This window comes from Schistocerca americana, chromosome 2 (assembly GCF_021461395.2).
Source record: "Schistocerca americana isolate TAMUIC-IGC-003095 chromosome 2, iqSchAmer2.1, whole genome shotgun sequence".
Taxonomy (NCBI): domain Eukaryota; kingdom Metazoa; phylum Arthropoda; class Insecta; order Orthoptera; family Acrididae; genus Schistocerca; species Schistocerca americana.
Window position 1 is genome coordinate 1,097,695,829 of NC_060120.1, and position 20,847 is coordinate 1,097,716,675.

A 20,847-nucleotide genomic window follows, 5' to 3' on the forward strand; every position below is an offset into this window, starting at 1 on the left:
AAATTTAAAAAGGGAAATGCATAGGTTAAAGTTAGATATAGTGGATATTAGTGAAGTTCGGTGGCAGGAGGAATAAGAGTTCTGGTCAAGTGAATACAGGGTTATAAATCCAAAATCAAATAGGGGTAATGCAGGAGTAGGTTTTATAATAAATAAAAAAATAGGCATGCGGGTAAACTACTACATACAGCATAGTGAATGCATTATTGTGGCCAAGATAGATACGAAGCCCACACCTACCACACTAGTACAAGTTTATATGCCGACTAGCTCCGCAGATGACGAAGAGATTGATGAAATGAACAATGAGATAAAAGTAATCATTCAGATAGTGGAGGGAGATGAAAAGTTAGTAGTCATAGGTGACTGGAATTCGACAGTAGGAAAATGAAGAGAAGGAAACGTAGTATGTGAATATGGAATGGGGGTAAGGAATGGAAGAGGAAGCCACCTGGTAGAATTTTGCACAGAGCATAACTCAATCATAGCCAACAGATGGTTCAAAAATCATAAAAGAAGGTTGTATACATGGAAGAACCCTGGAGATACTGACAGGTTTCTGAGAGATTATATAATGGTAAGACAGACATTTAGGAACCAGGTTTTAAATTGTGAGACATATCCAGGGACAGATGTGGACTCTGACCACAATCTATTGGTTATGAACTGTAGATTAAAACTGAAGAAACTGCAAAAAGGTGGGAATTTAAGGAGATGGGACCTGGATAAACTGAAAGAACCAGCAGTTGTAGAGAGTTTTAGGGAGAGCATAAGGGAACAATGGACAGGAATGGGGGAAAGAAATACAGTAGAAGTAGAATGGGTAGCTTTGAGGAATGAAATAGTGAAGGCAGCAGAAGATCAAGTAGGTAAAAAGACAAGGGCTAGTTGAAATCATAGGGTAACACAAGAGATACTGAATTTAATTGATGAAAGGAGAAAATACAAAAATGCAGTAAGTGAAACAGGCAAAAAGGAATAGAAACGTCTCAAAAATGAGATCGACGGGAAGTGCAAAATGGCTAAGCAGGGATGGCTGGAGGACAAATGTAAGGATGTAGAGGCTTATCTCGTGAGGGGTAACATAGATACTGCCTACAGGAAAATTAAAGAGACCTTTGGAGAAAAGCGAACCACTTGCATGAATATCAAGATCTCAGATGGAAACCCAGTTCTAAGCAAATAAGGGAAAGCAGAAAGGTGGAAGGAGTATATAGAGGGTCTATACAGGGGCAATGTTCTTGAGGACAATATTATGGAAATGGAATAGGAGGTAGATGAAGATGAAATGGGAGCTATGACACTGCGTTAAGACTTTGACAGAGCACTGAAAGACCTAAGTCGGAAGAAGGCCCTGGGAGTAGACAACGTTCCATTAGAACTACTGACAGCCTTGGGAGAGCCAGGCCTAACAAAACTATACCATCTGGTGAGCAAGATGTACGAGACAGGCAAAATTTCCTCAGACTTCAAGAAGAATATAGTAATTCCAATCCCAAAGAAAGCAGGTGTTGACAGATGTGAAAATTATCAAACTAGCAGTTTAATAAGTCACAGCTGAAAAATACGAACACAAATCCTTTACAGATGAATGAAAAAACTGATAGAAGCTGACCTCGGGGAAGATCAGTTTGGATTCCATACAAATGTTGGAACACGTGAGGCAATACTGGCCCTACGACTTATATTAGAAAAAAGATTAAGGAAAGGCAAACATACATTTCTAGCATTTGTAGACTTAGAGAAAGCTTTTGACAATGTTGACTGGAATACTCTCTTTCAAATTCTGAAGGTGGCAGGGGTAAAATACAGGGAGCGAAAGGCTATTTACAATTTGTACAGAAACCAGATGGCAGTTATAAGAGTTGAGGGGCAAGAAAGGGAAGCAGTGGTTGGGAAGGGAATGACACAGGGTTGTAGCCTATCCCCAATGTTATTCAATCTGTATATTGAGCAAGCAGTAAAGGAAACAAAAGAAAAATTCGGAGTAGGTATTAAAATCTATGGAGAATAAATAAAAACTTTGAGGTTTGCTGATGACATTGTAATTCTGTCAGAGACAGCAAAGGACTTGGAAGAGCAGCTGAACGGAATGAAAAGCGCTTTGAAAGGAGGATATAAGATGAACATCAACAACAGCAAAACGAGGATAATGAAATGTAGTCAAATTAAATCAGGTGATGGTGAGGTTATTAGATTAGTAAAGGAGACACTTAAAGTGGTAAATGAGCTTTGCTATTTGGGGAGCAAAATTACTGATGATGGTCGAAGTAGAGAGGGTATAAAATGTAGACTGGCAATGGCAAGGAAAGCGTTTCTGAAGAAGAGAAATTTGTTAACGTCATGTAGAGATTTAAGTGTTAGGAAGTCGTTTCTGAAAGTATTTGTATGGAGTGTAGCCATGTATGGATGTGAAACGTGGACGATAAATAGTTTAAACAAAATGGAACAGAAGCTTTCGAAATGTGGTGCTACAGAAGAATGCTGAAGATAAGGTGGGTAGAACACATAATTAATGAGGAGGTATTGCCTAAAATTGGGGAGAAGAGAAATTTGTGGCATAACTTGACTAGAAGGACGGATCGATTGGTAGGACATATTCTGAGACATCAAGGGATCATCAATTTAGTATTGGTGGGCAGTGCAGAAGGTAAAAATCATAGAGGGAGACCAAGATACGATTATACTAAGCAGATTTACAAGGATATAGGTTGCAGTAGGTACTGGGAGATGAAGAAGCTTGCACAGGATAAAGTAGCATGGAGAGCTGCATCAAACCAGTCTCTGGACTGAAGACCACAACAACAACAACACAACATTGACATTGACGCTCCCAGAACTTGGCGCAGGTACTCAGGGTAATGGAACACATCCACGTGCTGACGTTGACAGAGGACAAATGTAAACATAAGTAGAATGCACACCTGCCATTCTGTCAAACATCATCAGTTGAAGAGTTAAGTGAGTAGAATGTACCCAAATGAAGAGTTATGTACAGTTCTGTCAGTGGGCACAGCAGCAAATCCTCGCCAACCCGAACTTCTTCTCCAATGTTCTATTTACTGATGAATGTGCCTGCTCAAACAAAGGACAGGTAAATAAAAGAAACATGCGTTATTGGTCCAGTGACAACCCATGATGGCTTAGACAGGTGGAACATCAGCATCATTGGAAAGGTAACGTCTGGTGTGGGATGCTTGGTACTACAATTATTGGTCTTTATTTCGTGTGGGATGCTTGGTACTACAGTTATTGGCCCTTATTTCATCAATGGTAGTCTAAATGGCACAGCATATGCCAACTTCCTCAAACGAATTTGTGGTATTGATAGTTCCAATGCCACAGTATAGGTGCATGCTTGTAGGTTGGCACTAGGAGAGCGGACGAACTAGGCTGACCACAGCATCCTCTAGCCAACGCTGTGGAGGTCAATGAGCACCGCTCTGCTTTCTGCCTCATTTCATCAAGAGCCTGGAAACATCGCTTCAACTTCGGTGTGTTGGCTTGCTATTGAGACTTTGTACTACTTACGATGGGAGTACGGCTTTGCACCTACATGCTCATCATCACAAAGTTATGTAACCATTTATTAACTTGTTTTTGCCAATAGTAAATATCTTTAATTTTACACGCAGTACCGAAGTGTTTTCCTCACCTGCTCCTACTTGCTTCCTTCATTCGGTCTATTTTGCTGATCGCAGGAGCAGACTCATGCGCTGCCTTCCAGGTGGGGTACAGAAGAATTCTTCTTCCTCTTCTATATGAAGTGCCGCTAGGAACCAGAATGCTTATGTGGTATCAACACGATGGATGTCCAGCATATAATGCCTTTCGTGCACGTCGTGTTCTGAACTGAAGGTATCCTGCCAGATGGATTGGTCGAAGAGGAACAGTTACTTGGGCCTGCTAGGTCTCCTGATTTAAATTCTCTGGACTATTTTCTTTGGGGGTGCATTAAAGATGTTGTCTATTGTGATATTCCAACAACTCCTGAGGACATGCAGGAGCGTATCGTGCTTGCTTGTAATTCTCTTCAGCAGGCAATACTGGAAGCAGTAAATAATTCTGTCACTCAGCGAGTGCACCAGTGTATCGGTTTCCAGGGTCACCACTTTGAACACCTTTGAATGTTCTACTCCTGGACAATGGTATGGGAGAGTCAAAGTCAATTTTGTGTTATGTTTTTACTTGGTATTCATCTGTTTTCTGACATCCCCAGCAAGTGGAAATGGATGAGTTTGTGATCCCAGGCTCAAAGTCAATGTTGTGTTATGCAATTAATAACGTTGTGTTTCAGTGAATGGCACACTGTGATACATTTCTGAGTAGGTCTTTAGGAGAGGAAATGAATTACTGAATTAAAAATACAAGGTCCTATTTTAAAAAAGTCATACTGCTGTTCATATCTTTGTAAAATACAAAGCTACAACAAAGGCAATCATGGTGATTGATGTCCCCTGATGGCTAAAGAAGATTTGCCTGGAACATTTTGTAATTTGCATCAGGACAAACAGTTATTTAGGGAGGTCAACATAAATGGGACACCCTGTATATATCATGAAATGACACATTTCTTCTGAAGGGTGGGTCACTGACTCAATGTGTTTGTACAAGCTGTATTTTGTTTGTCAGATTTGTGTTGTATCTTGGTAGCTATATTCCTGAAATACTGATTTGCAAAGTTTGCATCGTTTTTGATCATGTGTTGTGGTACCATTGTGCTGTATGTATGTTTACCTGTTTTGTCTTTTTTCTACTTGCCTCCTGTTTGGTGACATCCAAGGCTGCTTTTATTCTGTTTTCTGCCTTTTTTTATAATTTTATCATTCTGATACCTTTTTGTTGTTACTTAAATGTTTTTACATATGTTTTTGTACATTTGGTATGTTTTTTGAAATTCAGGTTCATTTTAGTTGCTTTTTATGCTGCTGAGGTGTCTAAGTGTTACAGAGGATTTCCTTATCCCATTGGTCACCCTGTTACTTTTGTTTTGTATTTTAGTGATTTGTATAATCCCAAATATCAAATAAAAACATAATAATGAATAGATCATCAATTACACAGATTATTGTTCAAGCAAAAGCATGAACATATCATTATCTTCAAATTTATTGATTCACATAAAATACCCTTTAGAAGGGAAAGAGAACTTATCCCATCCATAATAAACAGATCTAAGTTGTTATTAGATATTGGTGCTGGTCCATTTCGCTCTTGGTCTTCAGAAGCAACAGATGAATTAATAACTTTTAAGTTAATAACATGACAAAAATTTCTTCTTACAAAACTGATGCTACTCCATTTCACTTTTGGTTTCCAAATGATGAATTAATTAGGGATGATTACTGGAGCTTTGAGAGGCTTAAACCAAAAATTTTTATGACAATTTTTAGTATATTCATTCATTGAAATCTATGTAAACTATACATCATTATTTACTCTATACAAAAATTAATTATAGTTTTATTCACTTGTCTTGAATAAAATTATTCAGCAAAAAATATAAAAACAGAAAATAAATTCTTAATATTCTTATCACCACTATTGATATTTGAATTAATGTCTTTCCTTGGATTTTCACGAAAATGATTTGTTATACAATCTCTTGCAGAAAAAAATATACCATTATAGTAGTGATAACAACCTTTACAATATAGTATTATACAGAAACTGGATTTTGAACTGTTATTATTTCTTGTAATGTAAAAACTAAATCTCAACATTCAAGTTTATTTTATCTATAATTCTTATAATGTCTACAAATGATTAATTTCTGCATCAATTCTTAATGTCAATGCACTAAGGACTTATATAAAACGATACAACCTTCAAATGTGAAAAGCACTGATGTGAGTAATATAGGGTATAGATTCCACGCACAACATGGACTACATCTGAATGGCTTGGGTAAAGAATATGCAGTGAACCTGACAGCGAAGGAAATAAAAAAAACACCAACCTAACTTCAAAACCAAACCCACAGTGCGCAACTCTATCACCAAACCAAACAGGAACGACAAAAACACCCATAGAGACGTGATAGAACCATCAGCAATACCAGAAAAACATGCAACAAATGTGACACGTCTGGCAAGCCATGTGTTGTACAAAATATTCTATCTGGTTAATCTGTTCTTGTTGGTGCTGTTCTCCAAACAGTAGACATACTGAATGTAAAATATGATTTGCTGACAGTCCTTGTTAAAAATTTCACCAACATGAAAGGTACAAAAGGCAATAACATCTCTATTATCTGCACTCTTGAGACCTTGCCAAGAATATGCTTCGCTACAGAATGAGAAGAATACGTCCTGCATCTACCACTTACAAATCGGTGGATAACAATAATATTTCTGCCAAGCCATGTGGTGTCCGCCCCGGTAGCTGAGTGGTCAGCGTGACAGACTGTCAATCCTAAGGGCCCGGGTTCGATTCCCGGCTGGGTCGGAGATTTTCTCCGCTCAGGGACTGGGTGTTGTGTTGTCCTAATCATCATCATTTCATCCCCATTGACGCACAGGTCGCCGAAGTGGCGTCAAATCGAAAGACCTGCACCAGGCGAACGGTCTACCCGATGGGAGGCCCTAGCCACACGACATTTTCCATTTCCAAGCCATGTGGTGTACAAAATGTTCATCTGGGTCATCTGTTTTCATTGGTGCTGTTCTAAATTTTAGTGTGGAGAATAATGATACAGACGAGGTGCGCACAGCCACACAAACGCAATGGTTGGCTACCGCGGAAGAGTTAAGCGGCGTCTGCAACTTAGTACCGGCGTGTTCCACCAGCCAGCACTAGAGGCTTTCCCACCAAACATTCAACCAGCCGCGAACTACTCATGCACACCAAGCCTTTTTCTGGTGCTGATGGTCACACTAGGATACCACCATCCACCACTCAGGGATCACCAAAGGCTGCCAATCATCATTCCGGAATCAGCGGAGGAAGACTGGAGCCGCCGGGTTAAATAGCTGGAAGAAAGGAAAGCAGGCGTCTTTCGATACGGCACAGACTGCTGCCCAGAAGAGACTTCAATGCAGCCGGAACGTCCAGGTGCCATGTCTTCGCTACGCTGGACTTCGAGCCCGGACTCTGCGTCTGTCTACTTCCTTGGCAGCCACCGGAAAGCGTCGAGAGAAAACCAGACAAAGGAACGTAAATTCAGTTCAGTTGCTAATATTTCAATTCAATAACGTGGCATAATTCTTTGGCTTGTTATAAAATTTTGGCAGGAGAAGAAGATTTTTGTTTTTGAAGGAAGTTTATCTTTTTGTAAAATTAAGCGGTGGCCTTGCTCTACCTAATAAAAATTTTTTGTTCACAAATGTGTGTTAATCTGGGGATATAACAGGTACCAGAACCCAAGGCAATGGTTCATTTACTATCGCCTTAGTTCACGCTACAAACATTAAGTCAATTCAAGGTCTCTATAGTGCCTATCGTGCCTTTCATGTTGGTGAAACAGCAAACAAAAATATTTTAGAGTTACCCATAATACTAGAAGGCAGATCATTCACATACATAAATCAGAAACAAGAGTGGCTCCAACACTGATCCCTGCCCCCCCCCCCCCCCCCCCCCCCCCCTCTCGCCACACATGACACCAACTGTGAGCTACTCCCCGTATTCTGTAATGGTTCATCTTCTGGAGCAATAATATGTGATCTACACAATCAAATGCCTTAGTTAAATCAGAATATATGCTGGCACTCAAAACCTTTTGTTTAACCCATCCAGTACCTAACAGAGAAAAAAGAATACAGCACTTTCAGTTGTTAAATGACTTCAAAAGCTGAACTGTACATTTGATAGCAAATTGCGTGATATAAAATGATCAATTATCTTCACATTCACAGCCTTTTTAATAACTTTAACAAACACTGATGGCATAGAAATAGGTCTAAAATTATCTTCATTATCCCTTTCCCCCTCCCGCTTTATATAGAGTGGCTTTACTATTGAGTACTTTAATCGTTCAGGAAACTGACCATTCCTAAAGGAAAAATTGCTAATATGGTTAAATACAGGGCTAACATGTGCAGCACAGTACTTTAATATTCTGATAGGCACTCCATCATAACCATGAGAGTCCTTAGTCTTCAGTGATTTAATTATTGACTCAATCTCCCTCTTGTCTGTACCACTAAGGAGTATTTCAGACATCAATCTCCGAAAGGCCTTTGCCAAGAAAGTCATATGATTCCCTGTAGAAACTATATTTTTATTTGATTTAGCAGCAATGCTCAGAAAATGATTGTTAAATACTGTACATATATCTGATTTCCCCCCATGAACCATAGACCTTGCTGTTGGTGGGGAGGCTTGCATGCTTCAGCAATACAGATAGGTACCGTAGGTGCAACCACAACGGAGGGGTATCTGTTGAGAGGCCAGACAAACGTGTGGTTCCTGAACAGGGGCAGCAGCTTTTTCAGTAGTTGCAAGGGCAACAGTCTGGATGATTGACTGATCTGGCCTTGTAACACTAACCAAAACGGCCTTGCTGTGCTGGTACTTCGAATGACTGAAAGCAAGGGGAAACTACGGCCGTAATTATTTCCCGAGGGCATGCAGCTTTACTGTATGGATAAATGATGATGGCGTCCTCTTGGGTAAAATATTCCGGAGGTAAAATAGGCCCCCATTTGGATCTCCGGCTGGGGACTACTCAGGAGGACGTCGTTATCAGGAGAAAGAAAACTGGCGTTCTACGGATCGGAGCGCGGAATGACAGATCCCTTATTCGGGCAGATAGGTTAGAAAATTTAAAAAGGGAAATGGATAGGTTAAAGTTAGATATAGTGGAAAATGGTGAAGTTAGGTGGCAGGAGGACTAATACATTTGGTCAGGTGAATACAGGGTTATAAATACAAAATCAAATAGGGGTAATCCAGGAGTCGGTTTAATAATGAAGAAAAAAATAGGAATGCGGGTAAGCTACTACAAACAGCACAGTGAACGCAATGTTGTGGCGAAGATAGATACGAAGCCCACACCTATGACAGAAGAACAAGTCTATATGCCAACTAGATCTGCAGATGACGAAGAAATTGGAGAAATGTATGATGAGATAAAAGAAATTATTCAGATAGCGAAGGGAGACGAAAATTTAATAGTCATGGGTGACTGGAATTCGACAGTAGGAAAAGGAAGAGAAGGAAACGTAGAAGGTGAATACGGATTGGGGGGTAAGAAACGAAAGAGGAAGCCGCCTGGTAGAATTTTGCACACAGCACAACCTAATCATAGCTAACACTTGTTTCAAGAATCATAAAAGAAGGTTGTATACATGGAAGAAGCCTGGAGATACTGACAGGTTTCTGAGAGATTATATAATGGTAAGACAGATTTAGGAACCAGGTTTTAAATTGTAACACATTTCCAGGGGCAGATGTGGACTCTGACCACAATCTATTGGTTATGAACTATAGAGTAAAACTGAAGAAACTGAAAAAAGGTGGGAATTTAAGGAGATGGGACCTGGATAAACTGACTAAACCAGAGGTTGTACAGAGTTTCAGGGAGAGCATAAGGGAACAATTGACAGGAATCGGGGAAAGAAATATAGTAGAAGAAGAATGGGTAGCTTTGAGGGAAGAAGTAGCGAACGCAGCAGAGGATCAAGTAGGTAAAAAGACTAGGGCTGGTAGAAATCCTTGGGTGACAGAAGAAATATTGAATTTAATTGACAAAAGGAGAAAATATAAAAATGCAGTAAATGAAGCCGGCAAAAAGGAATACAAACTTCTCAAAAATGAGATCGACAGGAAGTGCAAAATGGCTAAGCAGGCATGCTAGAGGACAAATGTAAGGATGTAGAGGCTTATCTCAGTAAGGGTAATATAGATATTGCCTACAGGAAAATTAAAGAGACCTTTGGAGAAAACTTGTATGAATATCAAGATCTCAGATGGAAACCCAGTTCTAAGCAAAGAAGGGAAAGCAGAAAGGTGGAAGGAGTATATAGAGGGTCTATACAAGGACGATGTACTTGAAGGCAATGTTATAGAAATGGAAAAGGATGTAGATGAAGATGAAATGGGACATATGATGCTGCGTGAAGAGTTTGATAGAGCACTGAAAGACCTAAGTCAAAACAAGGCCCCGGGAGTACACAACATTCCATTAGAAATACTGACAGCCTAGGGAGAACCAGTCCTGACAAAACTCTACCATCTGGTGAGCAAAATGTATGAGACAGGCGAAATACCCTCAGACTTCAAGAAGAATATAATAATTCCAATCCCAAAGAAAGCAGGTGTTGACAGGTGTGAAAATTACCGAACTATCAGTTTAATAAGTCACGGCTGCAAAATACTAACATGAATTCTTTACAGACGAATTGAAAAACTGGTAGAAGCCGACCTCAGGGAAGATTAGTTTGGATTCCGTAGAAATATGGGAACACGTGAGGCAATACTGATCCAATGACTTATCTTAGAAAATAGATTAAGGAAAGGCAAACCTACATTTCTAGCATTTGTAGACTCAGAGAAAGCTTTTGACAATTTCGACAGGAATACTCTCTTTCTAATTCTAAAGGTGGCAGGGGTAAAATACAGGGAGCGAAAGGCTATTTACAATTTGTACAGAAACCAGACGGCAGTTATAAGAGTCGAGGGACATGAAAGGGAAACAGCAGTTGGGAATGGAATGAGACAGGGTTGTAGCGTGTCCCTGATGTTATTCAATCTGTATATTGAGCAAGCAGTAAAGGAAACAAAAGAAAAATTCGGAGTAGGTATTAAAGTCCATGTAGAAGAAATGAAAACACTGAGCTTCACCGATGACATTGTAATTCTGTCAGAGACAGCAAAGGACTTGGAAGAGCAGTTGAATGGAATGGACAGTGTCATGAAAGGAGGATATAAGATGAACATCAACAAAAGCAAAACGAGGATAACGGAATGTAGTCGAATTTAATCGGGTGATGCTGAGGGAATTAGATTAGGAAATGAGGCACTTAAAGTAGTAAAGGAGTTTTGCTATTTGGGGAGCAAAATAACTGATGATGGTCGAAGTAGAGAGGATATAAAATGTAGACTTTCAATAGCAAGGAAAGCGTTTCTGAAGAAGAGAATTTTATAGGTTTAAGTGTCAGGAAGTCGTTTCTGAAAGTATTTGTATGGAGTGTAGCCATATATGGAAATGAAACATGGACGATAAATAGTTTGGACAAGAAGAGAATAGAAGTTTTCGAAATTTGGTGTTACAGAAGGATACTGAAGATTAGATGGGTAGATCACATAACTAATGAGGAGGTACTGAATAGGATTGGGGAGAAGAGGAGTTTGTGGCACAACTTGACTAGAAGAAGGGATCGGTTGGTACGACATGTTCTGAGGCATCAAGGGATCACAAATTTAGTATTGGAGGGCAGCGTGGAGGGTAAAAATCGTAGAGGGAGACCAAGAGATGAATACACTAAGCAGATTCAGAAGGATGTAGGTTGCAGTAGGTACTGGGAGATGAAGAAGCTAGCACAGGATAGAGTAGCATGGAGAGCTGCATCAAACCAGCCTCAGGACTGAAGACCACAACAACAACACATATCTGATTTGTCAGTAACGGCAATATTTTCACTGAGAAATGACTTTATATTGTCGACCTTGTGCTGTTGACCAGACACTTCCTTCACAACTGACCATATGATTTTAATTTTGTCCTGAGAATCAGCTACTCTATTTGCATACAACACATTCTTTGCCTTCCTAATAACATTTTTAAGCACCTTACAATACTGTTTGTAATGGGCTACCGTAGCAAGATTGTGACTACTTCTAACATTTTGATATCACCAATATATTCTTATCCTACTAGTCAGCCACCCAGGCTGCCTATTACTGCTAGTATCCCATTTAGAACATTCTAATGGAAAGCAACTCTCAAAGAGCATGAGAAATGTGTAAAGGAAAACAATATATTTGTCATCTATGTTATCAGCACTATAAACATTCTGCCACTCTTGTTCCTTGACAAGGTTTAGAAAACTCCCTATTTCTGTTGGAGTAACTTTCCTACATAGTTTATAATTAAATGTGACATTTGTTTGAGTACTAAAGCCTTTTAGTGTTAAAATTTGTGCATCATCGTCTGAAAGGCCATTCACCCTTTTACTAACAGAATGCCCATCCAGTACTGAAGAATGAATAAAAATACTGTCTATGGCTGTGCTACTGTTCCCTGCACCCTTGTTGGAAAAAACATAGTCTGCATCAGATCATATGAATTAATGAGACCTACCAATATCCTTTTTCTTGCACCATCATATACAAAATTTATGTTGAAGTCACCACATATAATTAATTTCTGGTACTTCCTAAAAGTGAATCTAAACCCCTCTCTAGCTTGAGCAGAAATGGCCTGAAGCCAGAGTTAAGGGACCTATAAACAACAACAATTAGAAGTTTAGTTTCACTAAATTCAACTGCCCCTGCACAATATTCAAATATCTGTTCAGTGCAGTGGCGTGATACGTCTATGGGCTCAAATGGAATACTGTTTTTTACGTACATATCACTCCCCCACCCTGCAAGGAACTCCTTGAAAAACAGCCACAAGGGTAATTAAGTATTCAGCATCAATCATTGAGCATATACTAACTTACTCAGAGAAAAAATATTGTGATGTTGCTGTTGGTAACCTGGGCCTTTCAACTCATTCCAGTCTGCTCTTAAAACTAAACATTGCTGCAGAAAACAACACTAAAATATTCACATACAGAAGGGCCTTTCCTAAGCAAGAAAGGGTTGAATTTACCATGCAAATGAATAGTGAAACATGAGAAGAAGTATACATGGAGACTAGTACAGACAGGAAGTTTTCAAAGTTTCTATCAAAATTTAAATTCAGGGCCAAAGAAGTGCTCCCAAAAACTGGTAGTTTTGTTATATTTGACTTAGTAAATTATCAACTTCATTGTTGATAACTTATTATTTATTTTCGTTTATATTTAGTTTTCTTTGGTTCACGCTTAGTTAAAGCTATTGTACTCCTTTTGATTTTACTGAAGGGATATCTGAATTAGTTACATATTATTGCAGTGTGGTTATGGCCTGGTGTGCTGCTGACAGCATCTTCAGCCATTCACCATAACACTATTTGTTTAATCATGGTTGTGATTTCCTGTCTTTTATTTTTGTTTGACAGGATTGTAGAGTAGTTGAGCATAGTTCCACCGTTTCCATTGCTTGGTGTACATGTATTGCATTTCTTTTCTTCCACTTCTTCTAGTCTTCCTTTTAACTTCTCTTTTCTTGGACATCCTGTTTCACTTGGGCTTGGTTGTCTGTAATGGCTAACTGAACACAAAAGTTGTTGTGACTGGCATATGTTTTCTTACTGGTGCTACTGCTGGTGTCCAGGATGCTTTTTGGTTTAATGCCTTTGTCTCTGAATAATATGAGGACTATTCTACTGATTCCATTGCGTCCTATGTAGGTTATGAGATTGGGTGGGTTGATGAAGCTCCATCCTCCTCCTTCTAGCATTTCCAGGATCAGTATTGTTACACAATAATTGTGTTTAATTGCTTATTATTTCCTTTTCTAATCCTTGGCATGCTCCCCCACCCAAGGATCATATCTCTGTGCAAGACCCAGGTGAAAGGACCACCAAATCCACCCACCCACCACTTCCTATTCCAGTCTTGTCACAGGTTTATCCTATCCACCAGGGCCAGACACACTGTAAAAGTAGCCCTATGCATTTACAAGCTCTGCTGCAATCACTACACAGTTTTTTATATTGGCATGATTACCAACCACCTGTCCATCAGGATGAACAGCAACTGCCAAACTGTGGCCAAGATCAAACTAGACAATCCTATAGCACAACATGCAGCTTAACATAACATTCTTGATTTCAATGGCTGCTTCACTACCAGAGCCATCTACATCCTATCTTCCACCACTGGCTTTTCTGAACTGTGCACGTCAGAGTTATCCCTACAAACCATTCTCTGTCCCCATAATTATCCCGGCTTCAACGCGTCCTCACACCCTCTGCCTGACAGTTTCCACTCCCTCTGTCTTATCATCTCCTCCCCTTTCTCATCTCCCACCCTCTCTGCCAATGCATTCAACCATCTTCCCTCCTCTTCTTTTCTTCCTTTGTTTTCCCCACCTCCCTGTCCCACAACCTCACGATGCTGCACCTGTTGAAATTCTAGTCCCTGCATACTCTGCCAGACAGTGTTCTTCTCTGCACCAACCTGTACACTGCTATCCTTTCCACTTCCCCATCTTCTCCAGATTGCTGCTTCCATCCCTCACGATAGTTGCCTTCTGGCCCAAGCTGCTGGAGTTGGCGATCATGTGTACGTGAGGTGTACTTGCTTGTGTGAAAGCGTGATATGTGTTTCTCTTTTACAGACAAAGGATGTGGTCTAAAGATTATGTGTATGTCTTTTAGTAATGCCTGTCTGCAACTTAATGTATCATCTTCATGGTAATTAGCAATCTACCTTTTCCAACATTGCTGATATTCCTGCCTGGAGTCTCCATTGTTTAAAAATAATACTGGTGCTTTGGAAGGTTTAAACCAAACATAATTTCAACAACTTTTAGCAGACTCATCAATTAGACATTTACAATGGACAATTAGATCATTAATTGTCTTTGGGATCTTTTGCAGTGACGTCCCTGAATCAACTAGTCATGTTTTACAAGCAATTTTTTTCTTTTACATTCCAATTGAAACATTCAAGCTTTGAATCCACTAACAGTGTGACGGCAGTGTATAGATCTAGTCGAGGAGGGCAAAACCGATGTGTGTGTGGAAGTTGCACAGCTTCAGCAGGTACGGTCTGCTTCATGACCAATGATATCAGATGAAGTGAAGAGCTGGTACCACATTTGAAATTGGCACTCCTACCTCCCTATGAAAGTCAGGCACATGTCTTTGCTCCCTTTCAATATCGAAAGCCTGCCTTGAACACTACTAAGTGTGTCTCCCTGGCCTCCGTTAAAACGGTTGCCATTTATTCTAATCTTGGCTGCCTTGTTTGTGTCAGAATCCTAATATGATGATGCAATCCCTTTCACAGGGAACACCGTACACACCAGGCACTAGAAAAGCTATGTCATCTTTGACAGAGCTTGTGTCTTGGGGGAGGGCCAGAACACTGGTCACAACACATGTTCTAACTTGCAGCTCACTGCCCCACAGCATGGAACGAACACAGCTAGCTCAGCCTGTTCCGTCAATTCACAAAGCGTCCTTCGTCAGTGGCACTAAAAAGCATTTATAGTGGCTCCCTTCTTGTGCTGCAATTCAGACTGTAGGTGGGCATTGTCAGAAGTAATCTTCACTCTATGTACTAACATGTTCCGGAATGCTTTCTTGTGTGCAGAGTAGTGAAAACTATAGTCCTTATCAGTTAGTGTTTGTAGGTTTTCTGTAAACTGAACAATCAAGCTGGTCTTTTGCCTTCTGCTCAACTAAAGCTTCCAAGAAAAGCAGCTTGCCATCCTTATCCAGTTCAATAGTAAATCAAAATGTTGCATTTACCATTCTTAGAGGTATCAGTTGTGGATAAGGCAGGAGGTCAGTTCAGTCATTCAGTGTACAGGAAACTTATGCATGCTCTGAATATCCAGCTTGTATGGTGCCTGCTGTGAATGTGGCAGCATGTATATAAGTCAAACAATTCACACTGTTGTGGAGCATTGTACTGAGAACAAGTAATAACAAAAAGAGATTGGAAAGTCAACCACGGCTGAATGATGCCTAAAAAAGGACATAAAATTTAATTAGAGCAGATGAGAGTCTTGGCTCATGTATCATCATATTGGGATTCCATATACTAAGGACTTAAATACAATAATAATCATCAAAGTTGTAACCAAAAGAATGATCTTTTAGACTTCATAAAATTTTACACCTCTAGAATTGCAATCTAGAACCATAACTGAATATAAGACATATTTCCTAGTAACACAGAAAAATTCTCTTAACTGTCTACTTCCCTAAACATCAGTCATCTTTAGCAAAAAATTATTATTCTCAACAAACCTGCAGATTGAAAAATTCATTCTGGAAACAATCCCCCAGGCTATGACTAGGCCGTGTTTCCATTATATTTTTGCTTCCGTGAGTACTAGTCTTAGAAGATATGAAACTGAACTTCTGTGGAGTTTAGAAGTTGGAGATGTGATACTAACAGAAGTAAATCTGTGAGGATGGGTCGCAAATCGTGCTCGGCTAGCTCAGCTGGAAGAGCACTTGCCCCCAAGATGAAAAGGTCCCAGGGTTGAGTCCTGGTCTAGTACACAATTTGCCAAGAACTTCCACAATATTTTAGGTTGCTATTCATCTTCATGTTTCCTTAAAGGATAATGTATTCTGTAAACACAGAAAATAGAATCATAATCTGCACTGAGAATCGAACCCATGTTCTTGATGTTCACGGGTACATATCGTGAACGCTTGAACACCATATTCTATTAGTTCCATCTAGTCTTAAATAGATACCACGAATACACTTTTACAAGATTACTGCTTCCCTCTGCATGGTAACAGGTTACAAGCCCCTGCACCTTATTCCCTTATGATTGATGAGGAAAATCTGTGGTTTGAAATTTATCCCTGCAACTCCCCGTCCATGACCCAAATCTTATTGTAGAAAACTTTCCACTTCAAATCAATAGTGATTGGGGAGAGAGTGTTCTAAGGAAGTTCTATATTTGAAACTGGTCCACAGCCCTTTTTAACAGTTTGTAATAAAAGAAGAATGCCTGACATGCTCTGGCCTGTGGAGAATATTTTAAAATAAGTAACAGAATCATAAAGTGAATTGACTGTAATATGAAAAAAGCTGTAACTTATGAGTTCAAGGAGCTCTAAATCATGCAGTTCCTCATCTGAACTCCAAATCACTTTAGACTTTTCCTGTGCATCAAAATAGCTAACAATTACTCAAAGAAGTCCCAGTGACATCGAATTCCGTAAAATTTTAAGTTTGGGCTGAAATCTGCAGACAATAATTTATTTAACAGAGTTGTTTTATCATGTGAACCAACTGGACAGCCAAGCGCGTTAATGCACCACTTCCAGGATTTGGGTAGGCGATACCCCCTTGTGGGTTAGCAAAAAAAGCTGCTGAGCTAGTTAACTTGGATAAGGCTTTAGGCCATTTCCCACTTCCACCTAAGTAAATACCAGCTGTTACTCATAACCCGTCTCACATACATGCTACACAAACATTTTGAAAGCGTTCTCAAACTTGAACACGAGATATACTCTAAACGCAGACAGACAAGGTACACGAATTACATCCCAGAACAAGTGGTGACACCAGGAAAGGCACCCCACAATCAACTGTGTCTTACATTTGCCAAAACCTGTATAACATTAAGAAATAGCAAAAGTAAAGTAAGAAGAAGAAGAGAAAAAATGTTATCTTGTACCTGGTATGCACAGGTTTTTCCTCCCATAGGTTCACCAACAATCATTAGCCCATGTCGAACCAAAATCATCTCGTATATCTGTATGATTTTTTCCATATACCAATCTGTAGCTTGCAGATTTCGCTTTGCAAGATTTGTCTTCAGAACTTCGATAAGTTCATCACGATCAGGTTTAGGAAGTTCCACCCCAGGAAAGAGATCAGATACTATCCCTTCAAACAGAGGTACATCCTGAAAAGACAATTTACTTTACATTACCCTGACATGAAAAATTATAACATATTGTTAACAAAAAAAGTAGTTAAGTATGACCTGTGCTAAGAATTTAGGCAGGTTGACATCTACAATTGCTCTTAATACCAAGACTGCTTCATCTTGAGTTGTATATTTCAGTTTGAGGTTTCCAGCAGCTGTCAGCACAGTTTTAACAGCTCTCATGCCATAGTCGTAGTGGTGTTGCGAAGACAGCTGCTCAGAGCACAGTTTGTATGTGTGTACTATTTTCTCTGCTAAACTGGAAAATGTTATCAAATGAGCAGGATAACGAAACAAGACTTCTGAAATCTATCATCATAAAATAAGGCATGTATAAATCTTCAATTTACAAATTATGTTCTAAAGATACCCATCCAGCATAAAAAATCATGTATTAATGATTAACAAAATTATTTAAGTCCATACTCCGAAAAAGACATTCCAAAACATTGATATCAAAATTCTGAAATGTTCCATGGGATACATTCCCATGGATGACACCTGGCTGTAGAACAGTATTCTTTAAATCTCATTTGTCATTCAAATACAATATCTTTCCACAGACTTACAAGACCCAGCAGACAAATAAGGAAGGAGGGAAGCAAGATTAGAGTTTAACGACTTGTCGACAACAAGGTCATTAGAGGTAGAGCACACAATCAGATTACAGAGGGTTGGGAAGAAAATTGGCCATGCCCTTTTCAAATGAGTCATTCCAGCATTTGCCTCAAGCAACTTAGGAAAGTAACAGAAAACCTAAATCTATAACACTTATCCCTAGCAATCACACAGATTAAACTTCATCTAGACTTTGAGATGAAGCTAGTTGGAATGTAATCCATCTGATATGTTTCCTGTTCCCAAGAACAACTAAATTTACTTCACTTTTTCATTCTACATGTAAAGCAGTTGCACATTTAATATCTAAAGGAATATGTCAAATTGTTATTTGTGTGAATTCTCACTTAAACTTATAGTTTAGTTGTTCATATTTATATCTGTGATTACAATGATGCAATCAATTTTAATACATGCCTGCATAATTAAAATTTATATAACTAATAGAAGTTACAATGCTTAGTCCCACAGTCTGTATTGTAGGAAATAGCATGTCAAACTCAAGGTTTAACTTAGCTGACAAAATACGTCAGAAGATTTCTTAATGTTTAAGTTAGTCAAAAACTCCACAGCCCACAGTGTGGGAAATTCTATGCAGAGAGAGAGAATAGTCTGTGGATGCCATATGTCTGGGGATCAGTATGGGTGTTAAAACTTCAGCACCTGCTGTGATGTGGGACTGCTTAGTGCATGGAACAGTACTGAGAACAGCAGTGCATGACTGGCTTCTTCTCTGTGCAGACATCAAATAGTGCTTATCTGGATGTAGGGTTATGATCAGTCACATAGAGAACATGAATTGTTCTGGCAATTGTAATCATAATCTAGTGTTCTATAATATTTTAATGTGAAATGTTGTTTATGATGTTGAAACACATGTTGGAGAACAGCCTCTCTTACAACCCCACACATAATGGCACAGTGAAGAAGAACGGTTAGCACTGTAGACACGAACTGAGTAGCTGGTCCATCCATTACTGCAAATGGCAACTAAATTATTTAAGGAAATTGTGAGCATTCAGAACACCCGATTAATCTTTTTGTTGTGCCTATCTCTAACTCAGCATCTCCGCTATTTGGGTCATAAAAGATTTATTTGGAGGTGAATGCCATACTTGTAAACAAAGGGTTTCAGATGACAGATGAATAATGAACGTCTATAACAGTATACTTTCATGAGTTACTAACCTAAAACATTTTTCATAAACCAAATACATGTATAAACAGTGGCTTGTAAAACTGGAATAATAATAAAGTCTTACAAACTATGCAGAACAGTAAAACCTAACAGCCAATTTTCAATGCATTAAGTAGTTTCAGAAATTACATTACATTCTTACGCCTACCCTAAAATAGACCCACCCAAAACAGCCGGTCTGTGACCAGACAGTAACTAAATAACATATCCATGTCAGATCACAATAGAGCCCACGGCTGGCAAGTTATCAGATGACACCAACATGTCAGTTAATGTTATCCACCCTGGCAATGGTACTACAAACTGTTGTGTGCACTGTTAGTTTCATGTTTATGTCACTGTACATTATGCTACTGTGAAATTCAACCAATATTGTGATTATGATTAACGATTGGGCGAGTTCTCTTCTAAATGTGTTTGAGTGTGTGGTCTTATATTTGATCTACCCTTCATAGCTTCAGCTTCCAGGAACAGGATATGTTTTCAATACAGTACCCCCATGAACCATGGACCTTGCCGTTGGTGGGGAGGCTTGCGTGCCTCAGTGATACAGGTGCAATCTCAACGGAGGGGTATCTGTTGAGAGATGAGAGAAATGTGTGGTTACTGAAGAGAGGCAGCAGCCTCTTCAGTAGTTGCAGGGGCAACAGTCTGGATGATTGACTGATCTGGCCTTGTAACACTAACCAAAACGGCCTTGCTGTTTTGGTACTGCGAACGGCTGAAAGCAAGGGGAAACTACAGTCATAATTTTTCCCGAGGGCATGCAGCTTTACTGTATGGTTAAATGATGATGGCGTCCTCTTGGGTAAAATATTCCGGAGTAAAATAGTCCCCCATTCGGATCTCCGGGCGGGGACTACTCACGAGGACCTTGTTATCAGGAGAAAGAAAACTGGCGTTCTACGGATCGGAGCGTGAAATGTCAGATCCCTTAATCAAGCAGGTAGGTTAGAAAACTTAAAAAGGGAAATGGATAGGTTAATGTTAGATAGAGTGTGAATTAGTGAAGTTCGGTGGCAGGAGGAACAATACTTTTGGTCAGGTGAATACAGGGTTATAAATACAAAATCAAATAGGGTTAATGCAGGAGTAGGTTTTATTTTTTTTATTTATTTATTTATTTATTTATTTATCCTGTGGATCACATATTGTACAAAGTACACATGATATAGGACAAGTCATTTTTCTTAACAAATATGTAGTTTGGAGAAAAAAAATAGGCAATGGACTGCCATTTAAAAAAATGTACACAAAATTGTTCGTTGATGAATATAGTAACTTCACATACAGAGAACACAAACAATTTACATGGGGAACTAAGAAACATGTAGGCAATGTAGCGCTACTTTAAATTTACACAAATA

At 39.2% G+C, this 20,847-nt stretch overlaps 1 protein-coding gene across 1 annotated transcript in view; it reads right to left on the reverse strand.

Annotated features, from left to right (window-relative positions):
• Positions 1 to 20,847, reverse strand: part of LOC124594696 (dynein axonemal heavy chain 3) — a 1,186,267-nt gene that overhangs the window by 717,744 nt on the left and 447,676 nt on the right. Inside the window, exons 25-26 of the mRNA XM_047133063.1 lie at positions 17,722 to 17,923; positions 17,410 to 17,640 (exon numbers count right to left, since the gene is read on the reverse strand). Of these exons, the coding sequence (XP_046989019.1) occupies positions 17,410 to 17,640; positions 17,722 to 17,923 (433 nt within the window). The remainder of the gene's footprint in view (positions 1 to 17,409; positions 17,641 to 17,721; positions 17,924 to 20,847) is intronic.